The 24,246-nt window shown below is 38.4% G+C and overlaps 1 protein-coding gene across 1 annotated transcript in view; it reads right to left on the bottom strand.

Annotated features, from left to right (window-relative positions):
* Nucleotides 1-9,102: 9,102 nt before the first annotated feature.
* The window catches only part of CDKL2 (cyclin dependent kinase like 2), a 30,143-nt gene continuing 14,999 nt past the window's right edge, over nucleotides 9,103-24,246 (bottom strand). The window contains exons 7-14 of the mRNA XM_019623519.1: nucleotides 23,646-23,734; nucleotides 21,198-21,333; nucleotides 19,758-20,056; nucleotides 19,072-19,165; nucleotides 16,035-16,158; nucleotides 15,683-15,789; nucleotides 11,439-11,527; nucleotides 9,103-11,280 (exon numbers count right to left, since the gene is read on the bottom strand). Coding sequence (XP_019479064.1) covers nucleotides 11,462-11,527; nucleotides 15,683-15,789; nucleotides 16,035-16,158; nucleotides 19,072-19,165; nucleotides 19,758-20,056; nucleotides 21,198-21,333; nucleotides 23,646-23,734 — 915 coding nt within the window. The 3' untranslated portion in view covers nucleotides 9,103-11,280; nucleotides 11,439-11,461. The remainder of the gene's footprint in view (nucleotides 11,281-11,438; nucleotides 11,528-15,682; nucleotides 15,790-16,034; nucleotides 16,159-19,071; nucleotides 19,166-19,757; nucleotides 20,057-21,197; nucleotides 21,334-23,645; nucleotides 23,735-24,246) is intronic.

The raw sequence follows: 24,246 nt of genomic DNA, 5'->3' as shown, positions 1-24,246 counted from the left end.
AGAGTGTTATGGACTGAATGTGTCCCCCCAAAAGTCCTGTACTGAAGCCCTTATCCCCAGTGTGATAGTATTCAGAGGTGGATGTCTTTGGGAGGTTGATTAGGTTTAGATGAGGGCATAATGACGGGATCCTCGTTATCAGATTTGTGCCCTTATAAGAAGAGGAGGGAGGTGACAGTTTTCCCTCTCTCTCTCTCTCTCTCTCTCCCTCCCTCCACACACACACACACACACACACACACACACACACACACACAGCAAAGACCATGTGAGTTCCCATTAAGAATATGTCTGTGTAAGTCTGCAAGCCACGAGAGCTCTCATCAGAACTCATGTTGGCACCCTGACCTTGGACTTTCAGCCTCTAGAACTGTGAGAAAACAAATGTCTGTTGTTTAAGCCATCCAGCCTATGGTATTTTGTTATGCCAGAGAGAGAGAGAGAGAGAGAGAGAGAGAGAGAGAGAGAGAGAAAATGGGTAGGAGGGAGAGTAATAAAAAGTTTATACAATTGATGAATTTCAGTGAAGAGTATATTCTTGCAACTCTTCAGTAGTTTAAAATTATTTCAAAACAACACAGAGGAGGAGTTACTGACAGGGAGGGCCACCCTGGGTTTAGTAGTGGGGGAGGAAGTGACCAGGTTAGGACCTTGGGACACATGGAGGAGATGACAGTGTAAGATAAGACTGAGGGGGGTAAAGGTACAAAGTGAAGGAAGGTTAGAAAGGAGACTAGATCTTGGGAAAACTATATGGGGAAAGTTGCCTTGAAAGTACCTGTCGTAACCCAGGGAGAGGACAGCAACACCCACGCCAGGCTGTCCCTGCTGCCCACTGGAGAAGGGGACCTTGACCTCTGGGAGGGCATAGGCCTCTGTGTGGGCTGTGAAAGTATTTCAGTTTGAGATTTTGGTGTGCATGTAAGATGAGATTAGATGTACTCTTCTGGGTTTGTAACATATTTTTGTTATCTGAGATATTTTGTGATAGAAAATTCTGAGCAAAGTGAAAATGCAATGATTTCTAAAGGAATTTTGTATGTTCAGTCATGCCTTACAAACACAGCTTTTGTCTTTTTGTGCTTGTGGTCAGTATTAATAACAGCAAAAGTTTCTGCTTACTATTATCTTTTCATAGTCATTGTAACATAGTCATTGTACAAACAATCTTGTGTAGTCACTGTAAACTTACTGTAATGTTTGATAGCAAACAGAACCCAGGTATTCTGGCTAAGGTTAGCGTTAATAACCCATTGTGGCTTTAGTCTGAATGCTTCTTAGTGCTTTTTAAATGATCCAGTACTAGAGAAGAAACTATCAACCAAAATCAGTGTGGGGAGTAAAAGCAAAACCTGGGGCGGGAGGTGGTGGGAGGGTGGACCTTTACAAGATGTGTCTGTAAAAATTCAGGGAAAGATCTGAAAACACTTTATGCTAATACATACTTGCTCCTGAGATGCATCTATTGAATTGGAAAGTATTACCCTGGTGTTTTATCATGTCCTTCTTCCCCTTAAATTTTACTTTAAAATTTTTTAATCCTCAATACTTTGCCCTTGGGATTTTTGTGTCTTCTGCTGCTTTTTATGATGTTTAAAAACATGTTGGCATAATAGTTCAATTCTTAACTAGTGACCTGGGCAAAATACATGTACTATCATTGGAATTCAAAGGGTATTAGACAGGGTCGGCAGAGTGGCGCGATGGTTAAGAACTGGCTTGGGACGCCAGAGGGCCCCGGTTCGGATCCCACATATGAGGGCCAGTGACACTGCCCTCTACAGCTAAGATGCTGAACAACAGCTCAACCTGGAGCTGGGCTGCCGTGAGTCGCTGGCGACGGTGTAGGCTGCAGCCCCTGTGGCAGTGTGTTGCCATGGGCTACCGTATGTAGCCAGCAGCCAGCGTGAGCGGCCGTCCAGAAGCCGGCGACTGATCTGCCTCGCCCGGGAAGAGCGCAATGATGGTGCCAAGTTGGGTCAGTGAGGCGACGTCCTCCACAACTGACTGAAGAACAAGACAACAGCAACTTGTCTGTTCCCCTTCCTCCCAATTCCCACCGCTGTTCCCATCCCCCCATTTCCCCAATAAAAATCTTTAAAAAAAAAAACAAAAAACAAAGGGTATGAGACATATACATGTGGGGAATTAGGCTCGAGTATGCTGTTGTGAACTTAAAACTGCAAAAGCAGGTGGTTAAAAGAACTTGCATATTGCTCTGTATAGAAAGAACTAGTTCTGTTGTATCATGTACATAATTACAAATCATTTTTCTTCTTTACTACAGCACAAATAAAGGTTTGAGTTCTCCACTCAAAAAAAAAAACCAAAAACGAAAAACCCACAAAAAAATTAGTCTTAAATGTATCCATGCCTTAAAGATAAGTTAAAAATAAAATCCGATTTCTACTTCCCATACTACCAACAACCTTGTAATTATTCACACACTGTTTATGAGAGTTACAGGTCATCTCGAATGGTTAATCCGGGACTTACACACTGATATTTGGGGGGGGAGGGAAAGTTAGGTTGGAATTTCGGTCTCGAAGGGAGAAAGGGAAAGTGTGAAATAGCATGGACTCCCACCACTTGAATTGGATTCACGCCCAGGCAGTCAGCGGTGAGCACCAGGAGCTGGTAAAAACGTCTTTTAAAAAAACGAGGAGACCCTGAACCTGGCGGAGAGGCTTTGAGGCCCACATGAGAAAGGGAGGCACATATCTGAGAAGGGAGCCATTCTCCCCACCTCTGCACAGAACTCACTCCTTCTCTGTTACCCTGAAAAACAGCAGCGACTTTTGGAAGCTTGGAAAAGAACGGCATCCTCATACTTGGTGCTGGTTTCATCACGAGGGCTCTGTCACCTCAACAGTGATGGAGAGCCTTCCAGGGCTTGGCTGGCAGCAGTGTCCATAGGCGACAGCCAAGCTGGGAGAGGCAGGACACACAGTCTACATGAGGGCTGCTACTGAATGAATGGTTTGTGGCACATTTAAACACTGGGTAAACTCTGGGGTTTGCTAAGTTTCTGATTAAAATGGAAAAATTAAGAAAGAGCAGACTTATTTTATAACCGTTACCTTATGGCCTTTGAAAAATTATTTGAGGAGGTATGCTAGTTTGCTAGTTAGTTAGGAGTGCTATAACAAAATACCACAGACTGGGGTGCTTATACAACAGAAATTGATTTTCTCACAATTCTGGAGGCTGAAAGTCCAAGATCAAGGTGTCAGCATATGAATTCAAAGGGGATAAATTCATCCCATAGGAGCAAGTATACAATTTTGATAGCAGGAACTACATACTCTCAAAAGAGCTAGAGAAAACTGGCTCTAATTCTAAAAAAAAAAATGTTCAGGTATTTTTAGACCCAAGAAAAATAAAGAGACCACCACTTTCCTTTTACAAGCACAGAGCATACCTGACTTGTTTTTATACTAAAATGTAAATAGATAACAGGTTCCGATAGGAACCGCCAGGCTCGTTCTAAACAGCAGAGAGACAAATAAACCAAGGATGGAATGTACAAAAGAGAAGACAATTGAAATAATTTGGGGTAATCAGTTCTATGTACCTCGACAACTCCTAGGGTCACCAAGTAAAACCACTGAATCACTTACAAAATAGCTCTAAACTGGAAACAACACAAATGTCCGTCAACAGTAGAATGGATAAATAAATTGTTATTATATCACACACTGGAATTCTACACAGCCATGAAAAACAATGGATTACTGCATCACATAACAACGTAAATCAATCTCACAATTTCACATTGAGTCAAAGAAGCCAGACACAAAAGAATACATGTGATACGATTCCATTTATATGAAATCCAGTAACAGGGAAAACTAGTCCATGGTGATAGAGATCAGAATAGTGGTAACTTCTGGTGGGTAATTGGCTGGGAAAGGGCAAGAGTAAGCCTGCTGGGAGCTGAAAATATTCCATATCTTGACCTGGGTGGTGGTTACATGGTTGTATAAACTTATAATAACTCATCAAGCTGTATGCTTAAGATTTATGTATTTTTACCATGTGTAAGCTATGTAGCAATAGAAATGTTTTTTAAATGCTGCAGAATAAAGGAACTCAGTATGTGTACGATACAATTGTAGACTTCATTTATCAAACAAACATTCAAATATTCTATTGACTGGTAGTTAGCAAGGCGGTATTAAGCAGTATTTCACTGCTAAGTGAGACAGAGAAAGACAAGTACTATATGATATGATGTATATGTGGAATCTAAAATATCCAAACTCACCCCTTCCCCAACTCCCCAACACTGTTCCTTCCTCCAATTCCCCAATAAAATCTTTAAAAAATAAAAATTAAAAATTTAATAAAATATACAAACTCAGAGAAACAGAGTGGTGGTGACCAAAAGCTGGAGGATGGAGGAAACGAGGAGACATCAGTCAAACGGTATAAACTTCCAGTCATAAGAGTAACAAGTTCTGGAGATCTAACGTACTTCATGGTGATTACAGCTAATAATACGGTATTATATACTTGAGAGGTGATAAGAAGGGAGGTCTTAAATGTTCTCACCCCAAAAAAGAAATGGTAACTATGTGACAGGATGGAGGTGTTAGCTAACCCTATGGTGGAAATCATTTTGCAATTTATAAATGTATCAAATCAATACATTGTACACTGTTAGCTTATACAATGTTATATGTCAATTATATCTCAATAAATCTGGGGGGAAAAGTTGTATTTCACTGAAATATCACCTCATAAGCAGAAGACGGCATATACTTGGTATGTACCAATAAGTATTTGTCTTTTCCAACTAGTACAAATTTAAACCAAAAATTTTAAACAGCCTTAAATATAATCGTATACATCATACAGTTGGCTAGCCAAAGAACCACAAAAAGACATAAACACGCATTCCAAATAGAAAATCTCTCTCACAGTTTCAACACTGGAAATTTATGATAAGCATGAATTGGGACAGCAGTAGTTCAATGATTTGTATGTAAGGGACCATCGCAAACAAACTCTAACGTCTGCAACCTCTTGACAGAGACGTATAGGTCCTTATGGTGGCTGCACAGCCTGGCCGCCCCACCCCCCACCCCCAGCCTCTTTCTCTCGGGCCCCATCTCATAGTCCTCTCTTCCTTTCTTTCTCTACTCCAGACACACTCCCTCCTCAGGACCTGTGCCCTTGGCAGGGTCTCTCTGTCTAAAATGCCCTTGCCAAATACCCACAGTATCCACATGGGTGCTTCCCTCCCTTCTTTCGGCACATTCATAAAATGCCACCTCTCAGCTTCCTGACCACCTTATCTAAAGGTGCAGGCACCGACCCCAATCCCTCTCCCATTCCTGGTTTTATTTGTATCCCTAGCATGAATCACATTCAATCATTCCATATGTATTCTTAGCTGCCTTTTTTTATTATTTTTACTTCGTAGATGAAACCAAGTTCTTTAAAGGCAGAGATTTGTGTCTATTTTGTTCACCCCTTAAAACAATGCCTGCATACAGTAGGGACTAAATGAATATGTGTTGAATAAATGGAATGTTTAAACCTCCTGATATTTAACCCTATTTGCTCCCAAATCAATTCCCACATATCAGGGGAAGTCTCAGGATTTTTAAATCTCCAGAAGAAAAGAACTTCTACTGAGGTGAGAAAGATAAGGTACACGCATCCCTCTCAAATACAACAGTTACTGGCCACTGGTGCACATGTTCAATCTTCTTTCAGAAATTCTAACATGAATCTTTCTCTGTTTCACAGCAGATGCAATTTCTTTTAGTAGTTTGTTGGACAATAGATTGGAATGGTAACCAGACATAGAGAATCCTCCAACTTAATTGCTTATTTAATTTTGTAAATTTTTTTTCAGGCTTTATTAGCAGAATCTATCACTCCTCTTTAAAAAAAAAAAATCTGAGTCCAATACTCTTTGTAAAATCTCTCCTCCAAGACCAGGCCAAGACACACAGGTTCCCTGGGAAGGCTAATTATCTGAGATGCCTTTTCAAACTGTTATTCTTTAAATATCTGTTCAATAGGCAAGGAGAAACTGATTTTTCTGACAATAAAGTTTATAGACTTCTTGGCCTATGTTCTAAATAGGATGTTTATTACATATTCTGCACATAACAAACATTTCAACATCTTTGGAAATAACTTTCGCAGTTTTCCCTCTCTTGGAGAATTAGATGCCCACCCTTATTCGGGTTAGCGGCTGATTTCATACATTCATAGTAATAAATTTGTGCTCAAAATGTGTTTTAAAGTTTTTCTGTTTCCATATTGGCAAAGCATTTCTCCTTTTCTATAGTATAGTCTCTTTTCAGTTTTCTTTGGTGATTTCTTTTCCTCAAATCAACATGTTAAGAATTATATTAATGGCTTAAATTGTAGACACAAAATAGATCACTTATTTCCCCTAACCAACATGAACAACATGCCCTGAATTTTCGAATTCAGAATCCCAGTGGACTGACACATGTATTAGCTGACTGATACGCAGTTTGGAAATGTGTCTGGGGCCGCATCATGCAAACTCCCTACGCATGTGCTGCATTCCAATATAATCAAGCCAGATAGCCAGTGCCAGTGTGGACTAATTCTCAAATTTCCATTTATCATGAGCATCGTCTTATATTTTGCTGCTTATATAGAAATCACACTTGAAAAACCTATTTCCAATTAATTCCAAAGATGTCCGGAGCTCTTTTGGATTAGAACTCTTGGAAGTGGCCTGATAGGCTTTCCTGCGGCCCTGCTTTGGCCTATCAGCCCACATTGCACCTTTGTGAGGCACATTTACTTTCATAATTCTTCAACTTCTCATTTACTCAGAATTCTCAGCAAAGCCCACAGCTCTCCCCACCAACCCCATGCTTCCAGCAACCTACCCCTCCTCCAGCCACTTGTTTTCCTTGCTGACCTGAGTCACCAGCCACTTGCTGACATCAGGGGATTCCTGACACAATCAGAGATGGACGCCATATGAATTTGGTCTCTTCTATTTTCACTATGCTTCATAAGCCCCTATGAGACTAGACTAATCAATGTTCACTCGGGTGCCCCACTCCACTGGTGGTACCACCCGAGGGACCATCTACAGCATTACAGGTCTTGCTTGCCACCTCTGCGGTTCAAATAGATTAAGTACTCCTTACCACGGGCCCTTAAAAAAAAAGGAAAAAGGCCGTTTATTGCAAGGACAAAAAGAACAGATAACACCCCCAGGTAAAATTCATCACAGGTTTTTTTAGCATTTTTCTCCTTGGGAAGGATATAGGTGACAGTGAGTGGGGCTTTACTGCCCCCTCCTGGTTCATGGCTTGGTAGCACAGGGCTGCCCTGGGCAGAGACAAAGAGGTAGGGCATCACCCTAGCGAAATCGACGTGAGGCCAATTGCATCCATCCCAAAGTTCAGATGCTTCATTAACTCTCCCTTATATAATTCCTGTCCATCCAGGCAGAACTGACTTCTCTTCCATCCCTCTACCCAAGGAAGGACAAGTGCTTATCTCTCATTAAGTTATTTCCTTCCAAGACCCAACAGGAGAAAAGGGACCAGACAACCTTACTTAAGAAGAAAAGTGTGATTAAAACTACGTTCTTCTGGCTAGGTTGTATTTCCCACTAAAAAAATAAATTTTGATTTACAATATAGTTGAGCCAAACTATATTATCACAATTTAGTATCTGTCTTGGTTTTCAGGAGGGAGAAAACACATCTACAGAGGAAAATCTCTAATAGTCAAGCTAAAATCTGCTTCTTTTTTTTTTTAAGATTTTATTGGGGAATTGGAGGAGGAGAGCAACGTTGGGGAATTGGGGAAGAGGAAGGGATAAGTTGCTGTCCTTTTGTCCTTCAGTCTAGTTGTGGAGGACGTCGCTTCACTGGCCCATGTTGATATTGTGATCATTGTGCTCTTCTCGGCTGAGGCAGATCGATCGTCGGCCGGACAGCTGCTCATGGCAGCTATTGGCAGCTCATGCTGGCTGCTGGCCACTCACGGTAGCTTCATTGCAGCCTACGCTGTCGCTGGCAACTCACCACAGCCCAGCTCCAGGTCAAGCTGTTATTCACCATCTTAGCTGCAGAGGGCGCAGAGTTACTGGCCCTCATATGTGGGATCAAACCGGGGCCCTGCTGCTCAGAGCTGGCGTCCCAAGCCAACTCTTAAACAACGTGCCACTCAGCCGGCCTTAAAATCTGCTTTTTAAAAGACCTTTAATACCTTTAGCCACAGAAGATGGAACTCAAATGGCCAATAAGTATGTAAAAAGAAAAAAAAATATGAAAATGTGTAACCTCAGTAGTAATCAAAAGGCAAACTAGGGCCGGCGGAGTGGCGCGTTGGTTAAGAACTGGCTTGGGACGCCAGAGGGCCCCGGTTCGGATCCCACATATGAGGGCCAGTGACACTGCCCTCTACAGCTAAGATGCTGAACAACAGCTCAACCTGGAGCTGGGCTGCCATGAGGTGATGGCCTAGGCTGCAGCCCCTGCTGTAGTGGGTTGCCATGGGCTACCGTGTGTAGCCAGCAGCCAGCATGAGCGGCCAGCAGCCGCAGTGAGCGGCCGTCCAGAAGCCGACTGATCTGCCTCGCCCGGGAAGAGCGCAATGATGGTGCCAACTTGGGCCAGTGCAACGTCCTCCACAACTAGACTGAAGAACAAAATGACAGCAACTTGTCTGTTCCCCTTCCCCCAATTCCCCAGAACTGTTCCCTCCCCCAATTCCCCACTAAAAAAAAAAATTTTAAAAAAAAGAAGCCAATAATGAGAGACACACAAGAAAACACATCTTCTATGTTTCCATTAAAATAGGAAGTCAGCTATTCTAACCAAGCAAGGGATTCTCAACCAGGAGAACTAGGTTTTAAGCCTGAGTCTGTCACAACTTTTACCAGGTAGACTACATAAGCCGTGTTACCTTATGACCAGGCTGCTTGTTTCACTGGCTGTACAGTAAAATTAATTTGCCATCCCTATATCCAAAGTTTCCAAAAAAGAATTAACAGATTATTTCAGATGTATTTGTTAAATACCATACAGTGTTGTAGACATTGTTTATAGCCTCTTAATTAAATAAATGCAAATAAAAACCATCTATGGAGCTCAATGACATATAATATTTATTAATTTTAAAACACATACACACAGTAAGCCCATTTCCCCCCACCAGTACATACACATATTTCCTATTAGTATGTGACTTAATCATATCTTTGTAAGGAGAGACAAAGTAACTTAAAGCTGGAAAACAAACAAAAAAAAGATTATTTTGGTTCAGTATGTATAGCCTCAATTAGCAAAATCTTTTTTACGTAGCTCTGCCAAGGTTCTAACCAAATATGATCCTCAACTCTCAACTTGGACTTATAGTAAATAATTTTTAGTTCCTTTATTCGAAAGTTCACAAAATGTTTTAATAGATAAAAGATACCAGAAGCAAATAAAGAAATGAAAACGTAACTGATTCTAGACCCTCAGGCATTGAGGTGATATTTTCACACTGATCTTTAAATAAAAATAACATTGAAATCAGCTGGAGAGCCATTTGGCTTTTAAGTATTGCCTGTTTTCTGTGGTATAGTCTCTGTGGGCAACACTTTTCAAAGTAAAAACAAAATAATGATATTTCAATGTGAGGCCTATTAATGCCTAGACACTGATTTTGTTCTGCGTGTTAGCCACACCAATCTAGTCAAACACCTGGTCAGAAGTTAGAGCTTCAAAATCCAGATCAAATTTTAATTGAACTACCTATAGGCTACTACATTGTAGCCCCTTATTTTGCCTCCTGAATGCCCTACTCTTTTGAGGCCCAAGTGTTTATGGTCAGAATTTCAACAGTGAGCTCCACAGAGTAAATAATAGAGAAGAGTGCTAGCTAAATTCTTGGGCTAAGTTCCAGCCAATGCCTTTTAGAAAAAAACAACACACTGTTAATTGGTTAAGGCAACAAAATAACCCATAGAAATTCCAGTCCCCTTAACAACCACTCTCTAAAATGACAAATGCAGAGCATGACTGGAAACCCAGAAATAAAAAAACCTGGAGCCAAATTGGTTTAACTCTCCCACCTAAAAGTTGTAGACCAGTGCATTAGAAAAGATGTGTGCACTGTAGGTAAATAATTTTTCACTTTGGTTAAAAGCTTTTGGGTTAAAAGGCCTAAGTGTTAGAGGAAACAAGGAGACAGGAACATCTCTGGGTTCTGTCTAATATCTCTGGGTGTCAGATAGATATTCCGTCTAATATTACCTTGTATCAGTGGATAGGAGTGAAGTCCTACCCAAAGCCTCCTCAGCTGTGGAATTCAAAAGCAATTAGCCCAGAAAAGAGTAACCAATTCTAGTCAGTTGGTAAGCCTGCTTCCCATCTCCTATCTTTGTATGTATACCTCTTTCGTCAACAGGAAGTGCAGTATTCAACTCCAAGGTACACCTCCAAAGTCCTCCTTTACCACTCTTGTTCCAATCACGTTCCTGCACACAGGAACTGAGCACCAGGATCTTACAATGCAGAGGGCTGACTATTCAGGGCCAGCCGTACTAAGTCATTAGAAATAAAAGGTTTCTTTATGAAATTTGCTTTAGTATGGTTCTTAGAAGATCAGCAGAGAGGCAGATTCCTGTGGTACACTGATCAAACATCAACAGTAGTCACAGAAACTAAAGAAATACATCTATCCATACAGAGCAGTTACATATCTCCTTAAAGCCTAGAAACAAACACGATTTTTAAATGTGTGTTTATAGTTAGGTTAGGGGAAAGGAAACATTTTTCTCTTACTGATCCTAGTTTTTTCATTTTATTCAACTGATCCTAGTTTTGAGCACCCACGTCCACCAAACCCATTCCTAAATAAATGTACACATTTATACAGATAACACAACAAAGTTCAATGCATAAGCAACACGACCTTTTAGAATGTTTCTTTCTTGCTTTTTTTTACTCACTTTTAATCTTGGGTCACTTTAAATACACAATCTACTAATAGTAAATATACACTCATGTAACAAGAACCATATCACTATTCTTTCATTGGATATATCTTGAAATAGTATCAACGAACTTGAAAGGTGATAGGATAACAGTTGGGAGGGGCACTTTTTCAATCTTCCTTGGAAACACTTGGAAGTCTTTGTCTTTCCTTCTGCAAGACGTTTCTCAGAAAATGCAGGCAGTCCAGAAGTAAATGATCAAAACCACAAATATGTCCTCCTTAGGATATTACCACTTTCGTTGCAGGAGGATGTCATCGCAAGTGCTAGAACAGCATCTAAAAGCACAGGGGGACATATGCCACCAAATCTTTTACATAAAATCTTTCTAGAGCTTGATTTCTATCTCACTGGTTTTCTCACAGTATATATGCAAATACACAAAATATTTCCCATGAGAGGTTATACAGTTTTAAGTATGAGAAATCAGACCTACCCAGTTCAGAGCCAAAATGACACTCAGCGCTGGTACTCCATTGGAGGGAAATTAGCCTCCAAGTCATCTGACAAGGGAGATCCAGGTACCTGTAGGTAATAATCATAGGGTCTCAGTAACTGTAAAAGCCCCGCTCTCCCCAACCCCTGTTCTTGTTCTTTAAATATCAAAGTTTAAAATTAACTATTCATAGCTCAAGTTGCTTGCACAGAAGAAGATGAAGTAAGAGGATGTTTTTCTTTTACTTCTTTCCTGACACATATGTTAAAAAGATACTTCTGATGTTCCAGGGCAGTCTAAAACCACCACAGTCTCTCTCTCTCCTACTTATTACCAAACAAACAAAATAAAACAAAACAAAAAACCTTTTGGAAAAATACAAAGAAATAACTGAGGAGTAAGAAGAGTCAAAACTTGGAGATGTTACACTTCACATGGAGGAAGTTTCGCAGTTGTTGTTGTTTTTTTTCCACTCCTGTGGCTTTGCCCAAAGGGCCACCCTAGTCTCAGAGTAGTGAGGGAGTGCAAGAGGCTAAAAGTCTGAAAGAAACCCCACCTTTAAAACCAGAGAACGAAACAAGGAAAAGGGGTCTCTTCAGGCCAAAAAGTATGGGGGGATTTCTGGAGGGAAGATAACTAGAGAAGGGGATCTGTCAATTCTGTGTATAAACCCACAGAGTCTCAATCCAGCTCCTGAGGTATACATGCTCCAAACCAACATAGTGAAGGCTTAGACAGTTGAACTGAGATTTGAATCACCTGCACAAGTCTCCAGGTAACTCCTGAACTGCACAAGTACAGGACAGATGCAAACTAGGATAACAAGACTTAGAGAACTGAAATTTGTACCACCTCTCACAGAAGCTAAAGCAGAATTTACAGTGTGAACCAAACTTGGTGACTTCCTGCTAAAACAAAAATTTCAACATTCTCCAGACTATTATAACAGGACCCAGGGGCTATATAACATCCACAATGTCTTAAATACAGTCCAAAATTACTGGACATAAAAATATCAGGAAAAGTGTGATTAATTCTCAAGGGAAAAGGCAATCAACAGATATCAATCCTGAGATGGTCCAGATGTTGGAACTTTACATACCTAGTTATTTATGTATATATGTGTGTGTATGTATACACACACACACACACACACACACACACACACACGCACGCACTTTAAAGCAGTCATTATTTTACATGAGTTAAAAAACAAACAAACCAACAACAACAAAAAAAAACATATTTGAAATGAAGGGACAGGTGTTCTTAGTAGAGAAGTAGAAGCTCTAAAAAAGAACCAAATGTATATTTTAAAAATACAGTATCTGCAATTTAAAAACCTCACTGGATGGGCTTAATAGAATGGAAACGACAAGGTAAAGAGTCAAAAAACTTGAAGACAGATCACTAGAAATTACCCAGTCTTAAGAACAGAGAGGAAAAAGACTGAAGAGCATGAAAAGAGTTTCAAGAACCTGTGAGAAAATGCCATAAGGTCTAACAGATATGTCATTGACATCTCAGAAGGAGAAAAGAAAGAGATTGTGGCAGAAAAAAATTTTGAAGAAATAATGACCAAAAACTTCCCCAATTTGGTAAAAGAGATAAGTTTACAGATTCAAGAAACTCAGGGAACCCCAGACAGGATACAATTAAAGAAAACTATGCCTAGACATATCATATTCAAACTAATAAACACAAAAGATAAAGATTAAATCTTGAAAACAGCTAGACAAAAATGAAACATTACATACAGGGGAATAAATATTCAAATGCCTGAGAATTTCCCCCCAGAAATCATAGACATCAGGACAGAGGAATAACATCTTTATAGTCGTGGAAAAAATACTTTTAAAAAACCACCTACTAATTCATATTTTATATCCAATGAAACTACTCATATATTTCAGAAATGAAGACAAAATCAAGTCATTCTCAAATGAAGGAAAACTAAAAGAGTTTGTTACCATTGGACCTACTCTGCAAAAAGTGCTAAAGGAAGTTTTTCAGGCTGAAGAAAAATAATACCAGAAAATAAAACTATAATCTTTAAGAAAGAAGGAAGAAGAACAGAAACAGTAAGTAACTAGACAAATAGAAGACTAAACTTTTTATAAATTGTTTATAATATTTATGACTGTTTAAGGCAAAAAATATGGCACAGTGTAGTGGAGTTTTCAATGTATGTAAATAAAATACATATGATAACTCTAATATAAAGTTCAGGTTAGGGGAAAGGGAAATATGTTTGTAAGGTTTCTACATTTTATAAGTGACATAACATTTACTCTAAATAGATTGTGAAAGATTAGTTACATATATAATAATCCCTAGAGCACTCACTAAAAAAAATAATACAGATATCCCCCAAAGCCAACACTAAAAATATTCAAATAGAAAATATGCGGGGCCGGCCGAGTGGCGCGATGGTTAAGAACTGGCTTGGGATGCCAGAGGGCCCCAGTTCGGATCCCACATATGAGGGCCAGTGACACTGCCCTCCACAGCTAAGATGCTGAACAACAGCTCAACCTGGAGCTGGGTTGCCGTGAGTCGCTGGCGACGGCGTAGGCTGCAGCCCCTGTGGCAGTGGGTTGCCATGGGCTACCGTGTGTAGTCAGCAGCCAGCGTGAGCGGCCAGCAGCCGCAGTGAGCGGCCGTCCAGAAGCTGGCGACTGATCTGCCTCGCCCAGGAAGAGCACAATGATGGTGCCAACTTGGGCCAGTGAAGCAACGTCCTCCACAACTAGACTGAAGAACAAAACTACAGCAACTTGTCTGTTCCCCTTTCCCCAATTCCCCAGCACTGTTCCCATCCCCCCAATTCCCCAATAAAAATTTAAAAAAAAAATCACTAAGGACTTAGAAGATCTAAACAACACTATCAACCACCTTAATCTAATTTCACATTTATAGAACACTACATCCAACAACTAAAGAATATATATTAATTTCCAGGGAACAAGGTTCATTCACCAATATAGACCACATGCTGGGCCATAAAACACATCTCAGTAATCTAAAAGAATCAAAATCATACAGAGTATATTCTCTGCCCACATGGAATGAAATTAGAAATCAATAAGAAAATATCTAGAGAAGCCCCAGATAAGCTAATTATTAAATAACTCATTTCTAAATAATTCATGAGTTAAAGAAGAAATCACAAGGGAAATAAAAAAATATTTAGACTGAATCATAGTGAAACTACAACATATCAAAATTTGTGATATGTTGCTAAAGCAGTGCTTACAGGAAGAAATGTGTAGCTCTGTGTATAAGTATTATACATAAGGTGTGTAAGGAGGAAGGGGTGGGGGAGTAGAGATAGGGTCCATGGATTCTGCAACACTTCATTTACAAAAATCTATCTTACAGATTGTTCCAAAAGGTACACAATAGACTTTTATAAATGTGAATTTTTTTGTGTTATGTACAGAAATGAAATGTAGTCCAATGTTATGATGCATACCATAAAGTAAGAGTGTAAGGCAAGTCACAGCTCCTGTTAGAAACCTTTTGCTTTCAGTCTCCTGTTGTTTCTCTTTCCATTCAGATTTTCCACACATAAGCTCACGTTATTTTGGTGGTAATTTGTGTTTTTCACTACACCTACTTTCTCCTTTATTGCATTTTACATACAACTGGAAATTGCACAAGTAAATTGAGAGTAAAGATGCAGAAGCAGTTTATATGTATAAAAAGATTCAGAACAACAAACAAAAATATTGAAGGAGTGTGAAAGCAGCCAGAGACTTTCTTCCACTGCATGAAACTAGATTTGGTTTTATCAACCCTAAAAAGCGGTGTTGAACAAGTGTACCTCAAAGAGCTAGTGAACAATTCTGTGCCTTTAAGATCCACATTAAATTTAAGTTTAGAAGTATACAAGTAATTTATTGAGACTCTGTAGTTCCTAAAGATAAAATTTGTGACAGTGATTAATTTCCAAAACCTATAATTATATAAAGGCCATAACTAGGGTACACACACACACACATGCACGCACATTTTTAATCATAAAAAATTGATTTATGTAAGCTGAGAAATATTTATATAAACATATATGTAATAAAAGTGCCAAGTGCAATGAACCATAAAACAAAATTTAACAAGCAAAATTTTATGGATCCCACCAATAAACCTGCCTAATCCTTGAGAGCAAACTCTCCGAAGATACTTTAATAGGAAGTATGAGAGAGACCTGAGTTCCAACCAACCCACAAAAAGTGTTGCTGTACCTGATGTAATGCAACACCGGAGGCATGCAAGTCAATAGTGACCAGAGAAGGAATTCGAGATTCTGAAAGATTTTTGTTCTCTTTCCTTATTATCCTGGAATTTCGAGCTGCATAAAAATAATCATAAGCACAGTGAAAACATTAAACATTTCTGTTAGTTTTTCACATTCTATATCTGTTTTTCACATTCTGTATCTGTCCCTCTGTATGTACTTATTGTACATAAATTGGTACATATTTACATACTTAAGTATGTAAAGTTACTATAAATTGTAAATATTCTGTTCATTTAGCATACATTTTAAATACTGTAAGCAAAAGAGCTGAAAAAGTAAAAGCATTATAAACATACCTATGCCTTCCAAGGCTCTTAGTTCAGAGAGATGATTATAGTTTAGTTCAGGTAAATGGACATCTGTCTTTGAGTATTCTCTTCTTTTCTTATTTGCCTGAAGCAGGCTCTTTTCACTAGTGACCTAATATCATCAGAATGGTTAACATAAATTAATTAGCTTCCAGGTAAACTGAGCTTTTCCCTTTTGTAACTATTATGTTCATATCTTAAAATCTATGGAATTGAAGGGCTAGAATACTCCAAAATTTAAAGAACATCAATAACACACAAACAATTTTATCTAATTATTTCAAATCTCTTTCTCAAATTGATTCAAATTGCTAACAAGTGGATTACTTGGTTGCTATGCATTTTTCTATCTCCCAACCCAACAGTGTCGGTCCTGGCAAGTGGTAACAGATGGGCATCAGTGTCCTGGACCTTCAGACCAGCAAGCTCAGGCCTTACGACACTTGCCGAGCTTTTCAGTATCTAGTTGCATCTTCATTTTGGACAGTTCATCTTGTCATGTGTACCACATTCCCTCACTTGTTTTTTGCATTCCCAATATAATGTTGTTACTCATTTTTTCAATGTTTGTTCTTGTCTTGTTCCTCAGCATTAACTGAAGATACTATCTCCTAGGAACACAGTTTATAAAGTAAAGAATTATAACTTCCATTATCTTCCTATTCTTTCTTAGTAGGATTACTTCGTAGTCGATAAACTCTGAAAAAAAATAAAATGAAGAATAGCAGAGCACTTTAGTTCTGCATCTTTCTGAATCTGACATTTTTCCAATCTGTTTCATTTGAGGATGACAGAAACTCTGTATTCTTTCCCACATTTTCAAAATAGATGATACATAGAAAGATTGTGTGATTTACTAAAATAAAAAACTGTATATGTAAAATGAAATCATATGTGTGTGTATATACATTATATGTATATATAACAAAATATACACACAAACACATATAATGACAGCATTAACCCATTGAGGTTCCTGGATGTCTGAAGTTTAACATTTTGTGAATTATACCACTCTGCCTCCCAAAAAGTCTTTGGAAGTCCTGCAGTGAGCCTTTGAGTTTCTTTCTTTTGGATGTTTCTGTTTGTTCTTTTAATATAATTAAGTGCTAAGGTTCTTGGTTAAAACCAGCTACAAAATAAAATAATTATTAATAGTTAAAAGAAACTATCTGCAGGTACAAAAACATAATAAAATGATAAGTTCAAACTACTAGATTTACATATTCAAAGCGTGACAAGTAAAACACATAAGAGATGCTTATAATAATATATTTATTCACATCTCAGAATTTCGGCATGAAACATGGGAGAGGGGCACTGATCTTCAACCTAAAAGTTGAAGGAAGTTTAGGCTTCGCTCCGCCTCTGCAAATTTTCATTAAGAAAAGACTCCAGTGGGTCTTCTCCCCACTAATCTTTATCTCCTTTTTTGATTGCCTCTTCCAAAGAAGGACAAAACAGAAACAAGATCTAAAACTACCAGCCCCTGTTGGGTATGCAATGCTTGGAGGAAGGCTGATATTAAGACCAGCAGAATGGTATTGAGTCAGCTACTTTTAAAAACTTTGCTGAGCAAAATAATCTTCCAAAGCAGACCAGGAATGTAAAACACAAAACGTCCACAAAGAAATCAAAAGGGAGGGTATATCAAAAAAGGAAAGTACTATGGGTATACAAATTGCAGGCTAAGAAAAACTGAAAGAAAAACAAATACAATGTCCAAATCATAAGAGACATGAAAAAAAAGACTACTTTTTTCAACTGTGAGGATAAAGAAAGAGGTAGAGCAGGAAAATCTGTGAGAAAAATACTCTTTTGGGAATACGTCCATATCTCCTTTTCCCTGGAATTCATTCGTCACATTTCTTAGGCAGCTTCACTGTACTAGACACTGTTCTAGGTACTGGGTAGAGAAGTGAGGAAAACAAAGCACAAATCCCTGCCTTGGACACTTACATCTCAGAGGGAGACAGACAATATATAAATAAGAGAATATAGAGGGTGTCAGATGTATGTAATAGAAAAAAAAATTAAGCAAGGAGAGGGGATAGAAAGCAATGGGAGACAAAATAAGTTATAATACTAGGGGAGACCTCATAATAAGGTTTCGTGTAACCCAAGGAGGAGCAAAAGCAAATTTTGGGGATTGTCTGGGGAAAGAATGTTCTAAAGCAGAGGAAATAGCAGGTGCAAAAGTTCAGATGTGGGGGCATGTCTGGCCATGTTCCAGGAATAACAAGGAAATCAGTGTGGCGGGAATAGATTGATCAAGAATGAGAGTGGCTGGGGATGGGATAGAAGGATGGGGGACCGAGCCATTCAGCGACTTCAAGACCCTGTAAGTACTTCAAGTCTTCACTCTGAGATGAAGAGCCAATGGACGGTTTTGAGGGAAAGAGTGATGATGGTTTAACTTTAAGAAGAAGTGTTTTGGTAGCTATGTTGAGCATAATGATGCTGCTCTGAACCTTCAGAAGACATAAGCAAGCAAGGTTGTACATGCTTCTACTATTACAATCTGATACTATATTTTCATTTGCTGATCCTCTACTCCACCATGAGCTCCTTCAAAATGAAGATTGATTAATTCATCTCCAGTGTCTTATAAGTAATAGATAATCAATAAATATTTGTTAAATGAAAAATGGAATACTTCTACCAAAACTCTGGTGTGGGTGAGATAAGACAATTTATCTTCTCCTCTAATCTAAAAAAGAACTCATCACCAAGTACTAGGTCAAGAAAATTTACTGTTACCTAAAGAATTAACACAGATGTCATTTTAATAACATCTTATATTTAAACTTCTAGACTTATAATACTTTATAAAATTTAGTTAAACTTCAAGACTTTCACATTTATGATTATGACAGGCTGGGACGATACATGCATAATTAAGTTTCCGTTTTATGACATGTCTTCAAATAAAATTCTCAGTTCTTCACTATCATATTTAATATTAATAAAACTTTAGGAATAACTAATGCTTGCTCTTCTACCACTGAGAATTGAGTTCACTTACTGATGTGGTCCCATTAATGTTATAAATGCCTGATGGAGAATGTCTATTTGGTTTAACAAATGGAATACAATACTTCTTGGTTTTCTCATCCACTCTGTAATAACAACAAAACATTTAGGTTAGAATCAGCAGTAACTATTTTTTAAGCACAAAACCAAATGACACAGCACCAAGTGGCATACAGTTGAATTAGAATTTAGTGCCCATTCCTAAATATACCATGCACATAGACCTGGTAAAACATTCTGTCCTTTACCACTACACTCATGCCTCCCACCCAGTCCTCACCTCTAACCAAATAAATTTCCTTCCTTTCAGCAAAATTCCCAAAAGGAGCTTCTTTGTACCTCTAAACACCCACAGCCATACCATGCAACAACAGACCTTCAAAAGCAATAAACTCTTTTATTGTGACAACCCCCTTTCATGTTTTTAGACTAAATAGCTTTAGACTCTCTTTAACTTAAACAATACAACCCTACTTTCTTAGAACTCAGGTTAATTTTTTGACCAAATGCTAATAATTTTCATCACATAGGCCAAAAAGCCTTTTGAAATAGCAACCAGGCAAGAGTGAACAGCATCCAGAAGCCTGAGAGGAACATAATGGAGCTGAATTTACAATCACTTATAATTTGCAACTATCTCCTTAAACCAACTGTTGTTCTTATTTTCCTAATTCATACCTGTAACTCTGAACTCCTGGGATAGTTCCCATTCCAGAATTAATACCGGGAGCTGCTGCAGAAAGGTTGTGTGTAAGTGGGGCAATTGCCATGCCTGGGTTCCTCATGTGGTCCACGCTGCCATTGCGGCAATCTCTGAGGCTTGTTGAAGGCACTGCTTTGATATGGCTTGTCCCGTTGTCATGGAAACAGCTGGCATTTGAAGCTCGGCTGATTTTTTCAACTTTGTCTCCATCAATTTTTGACCCTTTTATTTTAAATACTTTAGAATCCTTAATTTTTGGATCAGCACTGGTATCCTGACCATAAATAAAAATGTTAAAAATGACATTAATGATCTAAGGAGAATGAATCACTTTTTCCTATAAAGTACTTGTCAACTAAAGCAGAATTCCATACATATCATCATTCTGTGCCCCGGTTTTCTTTACTCTACCTATGGAATTAAAATTAAATCTGAGATTCTTGATTGGACATTTATTTTGAATGGAAATGCAATTCATACTAGCTCTGATATATATATATTGCCAAAAAAATGTATACACATTTTAAGAAAGGGAAAAACTATTAAAATTGTAATACAATGAATGACACTAGACTAGCATTCATTTGATTAATGCCATCTTTTGAACATATGTCATACTTACACAGAGCTATCATAATTCAATTAAACTTTGAAAAGTAATACATAGATAACATCTCTTAAAATGTGTATATTTTTTGGCACCCCTGGGGTGTGTGTGTGTGTGTGTGTGTGTGTGTGTGTGTGTGTGTGAGTGTGTATCAGGTTCATATGATATATACGCATATCAAATTTATATATATTTCAGTGAGAAAAACATGAAAGAGAAATCAAGCATGCCCACTTTTGTTCTTTTATATTTAGAGTTAGGGAACACAAAATTGAGAAGTCTTTTCTTTTGGTTCACTTGAGAAAATGGGAATGGGTTGGTAGTGGATTTGAATTACCTTACCAAGAACAGATTTTGGATAACTTATCAAGAAAAGTAAAACTTCAAATAAATTAAATACTCAAATCTCAATTTTAAAATGCTCTACTTATATAAAATTTTTAAAATGATATTTTTCTCTCCTATTATTTATGGGAAAAAAATGCTGCACATGTATATTTGTGTCCATGTAGTTAGTTGTACGTACGTGTGCACACACATATCTAAATGTTCTTGGATGAGTGTGATTTCCTGACAAGCCCTATTGCACAGCCTGATACACAGCAGGCAGTCAATACATGATATGTTAAGATATTTTTAAACAGGTAATGACTATAGATAAGATACATTTTTTACTATGGTATGGAGCTAAAAGTTAACTTGCTTACAACTCAGAAAAAATATTTTAATTTTAATTTTTTTCCCTCCAAAAACTTATGGATATGTTAAATTTAAAATTTAATACACTTATTAAAATATGGACATTTACCTGTACCACAAGTGTTTTTCTCTCTTCACCTGAGGAGTCATCTTTTTCCTTTTCTTTCTTTCTATTCCGGGATTTTTTAGATAAAGAAATATTTCTGGCATCTTTCTGTACTTTTAACTGCAGTTCCTGAGAAAACCTACATAAAAATACATTTGTCAATAAAATAAAATTGTATGAGACATATAAATTTAAAAAATCAGGGGCCGGCTGAGTGGTGCGTTGGTTAAGAGCTGGCTTGGGACACCAGAGGACCCCGGTTCGGATCCCACCTATGAGGGCCAGTGACGCTGCCCTCCATAGCTAAGATGCTGAACAACAGCTCAACCTGGAGCTGGGCTGCCGTGAGTAGCCAGCGACGACATAGGCTGCAGCCCCTGCTGCAGTGGGTTGCCATGGGCTACCGTATGTAGCCAGCAGCCAGCATGAGCGGCCCTCAAGCCGCCGTCAGGGGCCGTCCAGAAGCCGGCAAGTGATCTGCCTTGCCTGGGAAGAGCACAATGATGGTGCCAACTTGGGCCAGTGAAGCAACGTCCTCCACAACTAGACTGAAGAACAAAAAGACAGCAACTTGTCTGTTCCCCTTCCCTCAAGTCTCCAGTGCTGTTCCCATCCCCCAATTCCCCAATAAAAATCTTAAAAAAAAAAAAATTGGTTTTCATGATATTTATTTATTTTGTAATTAGTATTAAACTAGACTGTATTATTTAAAATGTGAAAAAGTATGGCCGAGATTAGCAGTTCTTAAAAGGTAGTTGTGGACCTCTGGGAGTCACTGAGAACCTTTCAGGAGGTTCACAGGATCAAAGCTATTCTTAATAAGATGACTCTTTTTCATCATGTTAACATTTGCACTGAAGGTCTAAAAAAAACAGTGGGTAAAACTTTTGGTGCCTTACCAAGAATTGGAGCAGTGGCACCTGTACTAGCAGTTATTGTATTCTTCATAGCTACACATTATCAGTTAAAAAAAAAAAAGGCAGTTTTGTTTAAGGATGTCCTAGATAGAGCAGTAAAAATATTAATTTTATTAAATCTAAACCCTTGAACACATGTCACTTTTCATATTCTGTATGACAAGGTGAGAATATGCAAAAAGCACCTCTGTTGCAAAGACAAGGGCAATGATTGTCTTGAGAAAAGGGATATGAAATTGTTTGAGGTACAAACTAAACTAGCCACTTTTATCATGGAACATTTTTTACTTGAAGTGAACTTTCTTTCAAGTAAAAAAACTATGGTTTTACAGACTTGGGGAATTTGACAGATATTTTCATTTAAAAAAATGAACAAAGGTGCTTGTCACTTCAAGGAAAACAACTGATAATATTTGTCAATGATAAAATTCAATTTTTCATGCAAAATTAGAATTCTGTTAAACTTGTATCCACTACTGTGAACTTAGCAGATTCCCAAAACTTAAAGGCTTTTCTGATGAGAGAGACTGTGACTTTTTGATATTATATAATGAAAAATGTCAACATTTTAAATATCTGCATAATATAACAAAACAATATTTTCTTAATGATTAATGTATGATGTTACAAAAGTATAGATAGGTAAAAGGTCTGTTCAAAGTGCAAGACAGACAAATGGTTTTTAATGTAACAGAGTAAAAAAAAGTTCATTCAGATGGTTTGAGATTGTACAATGAAAACAACATTTAACAAACCACCACTGTCAAGTTTCAGTATAGCATCCAAGTTTTTAGTATAGAATCAAAAAAGAATATCCACAATTATCTAAAAGGGCTATTAAAATACTCTTTCATCTTCCAACAATGTATTTGTGTGAGGCCAGAGTTTCTTCATATATTTCAACCAAAATAACACACAACTAATTGAATGTAGAAGCAAATATGAGGACCCAGGTATCTTTTACTAAGCTAGATATTAAACAGATTTGCAAAAATATAAAGTAATGTCATTGCCATTCATCTCATTATTTTTTGTTTTGTAAGCTGCACTGACGCCAGCAGCTCACACAGCACAAAAGAACATGCCAGCAACTCTGGCACTCACTGGTTTGGCACATCAAGGTCTGCCACACATCAACAGTGCCGGTGGTGTCATAAGATTGGGTGTGGTGTGAATTTGGCAATAACAGGAGATAGCAACTTTGCAAATGCATCAGCATCCAAGATGATGGCATCACACAGCCCATAGGCACATAGAACTCAGTGACCTGAGTGGATGTCACCACAGGAAGTCAGAAGGAAAAGCACGAAGAGCCTGCTTCATGAAAACCAAGAGCCCTAATTTAGTGAATGCAGGGGCCCACTCCTATGAATTCTGCTATTGCTAAGGGTAAATGGAGGTGGGTGGTAAATATCTAAGGTCTTATAAAAGTAACTGGGTAGAGAAATAAGAGAAATACTGTTTGTTGCTGTTATGGAGGCCTTATTTTGATTCTAGGTTGGTGTGACCTGGAAAACGTAAGTCAGTACTATACCTCTCAGCAAATCCATCCATACGAAAGAAATCATGGTGCAGGAGCTCAGCACAGAAGGGCCTTTTGTCTGGGTCAATATGTAAGCATTTCTGAAAACCAAAAAATACATACAGCTCATATCAAAAAAAAAAAAAAAAGAAAGAAAAAAGAAAGAAACCTGCCTACATTTAAATTTGTAAACATAAAAAATACCTCTTTATAGTCTATGAATTTAAAACATCTATAATAAATGATAAAGAATAAAGCACAAATCTAGACAGTGGCCACCAATGGTTGTTAAATATCACAAAAAGAAAGACCATCAGACAGTCAGTGTCTCTAGATAGAAATATACAAACGCAGGCCGGCCGAGTGGCGCGATGGTTAAGAACTGGCTTGGGATGCCAGAGGGCCCTGGTTCGGATCCAACATATGAGAGCCAGTGACACTGCCCTCCACAGCTAAGATGCTGAACAACAGCTCAACCTGGAGCTGGGCTGCCGTGAGTCGCCGGCGATGGCGTAGGCTGCAGCCCCTGTGGCAGTGGCTTGCCATGGCCTGCCGTGTGTAGCCAGCAGCTAGCGTGAGTGGCTAGCAGCCGCAGTGAGCAACCGTCCAGAAG

The sequence above is a fragment of the Hipposideros armiger genome, unplaced genomic scaffold (assembly GCF_001890085.2).
Source record: "Hipposideros armiger isolate ML-2016 unplaced genomic scaffold, ASM189008v1 scaffold_552, whole genome shotgun sequence".
Lineage (NCBI taxonomy): Eukaryota > Metazoa > Chordata > Mammalia > Chiroptera > Hipposideridae > Hipposideros > Hipposideros armiger.
Note: the sequence above shows the minus strand (reverse complement) of the source record. Positions and strands in the feature narration are given on the sequence as shown.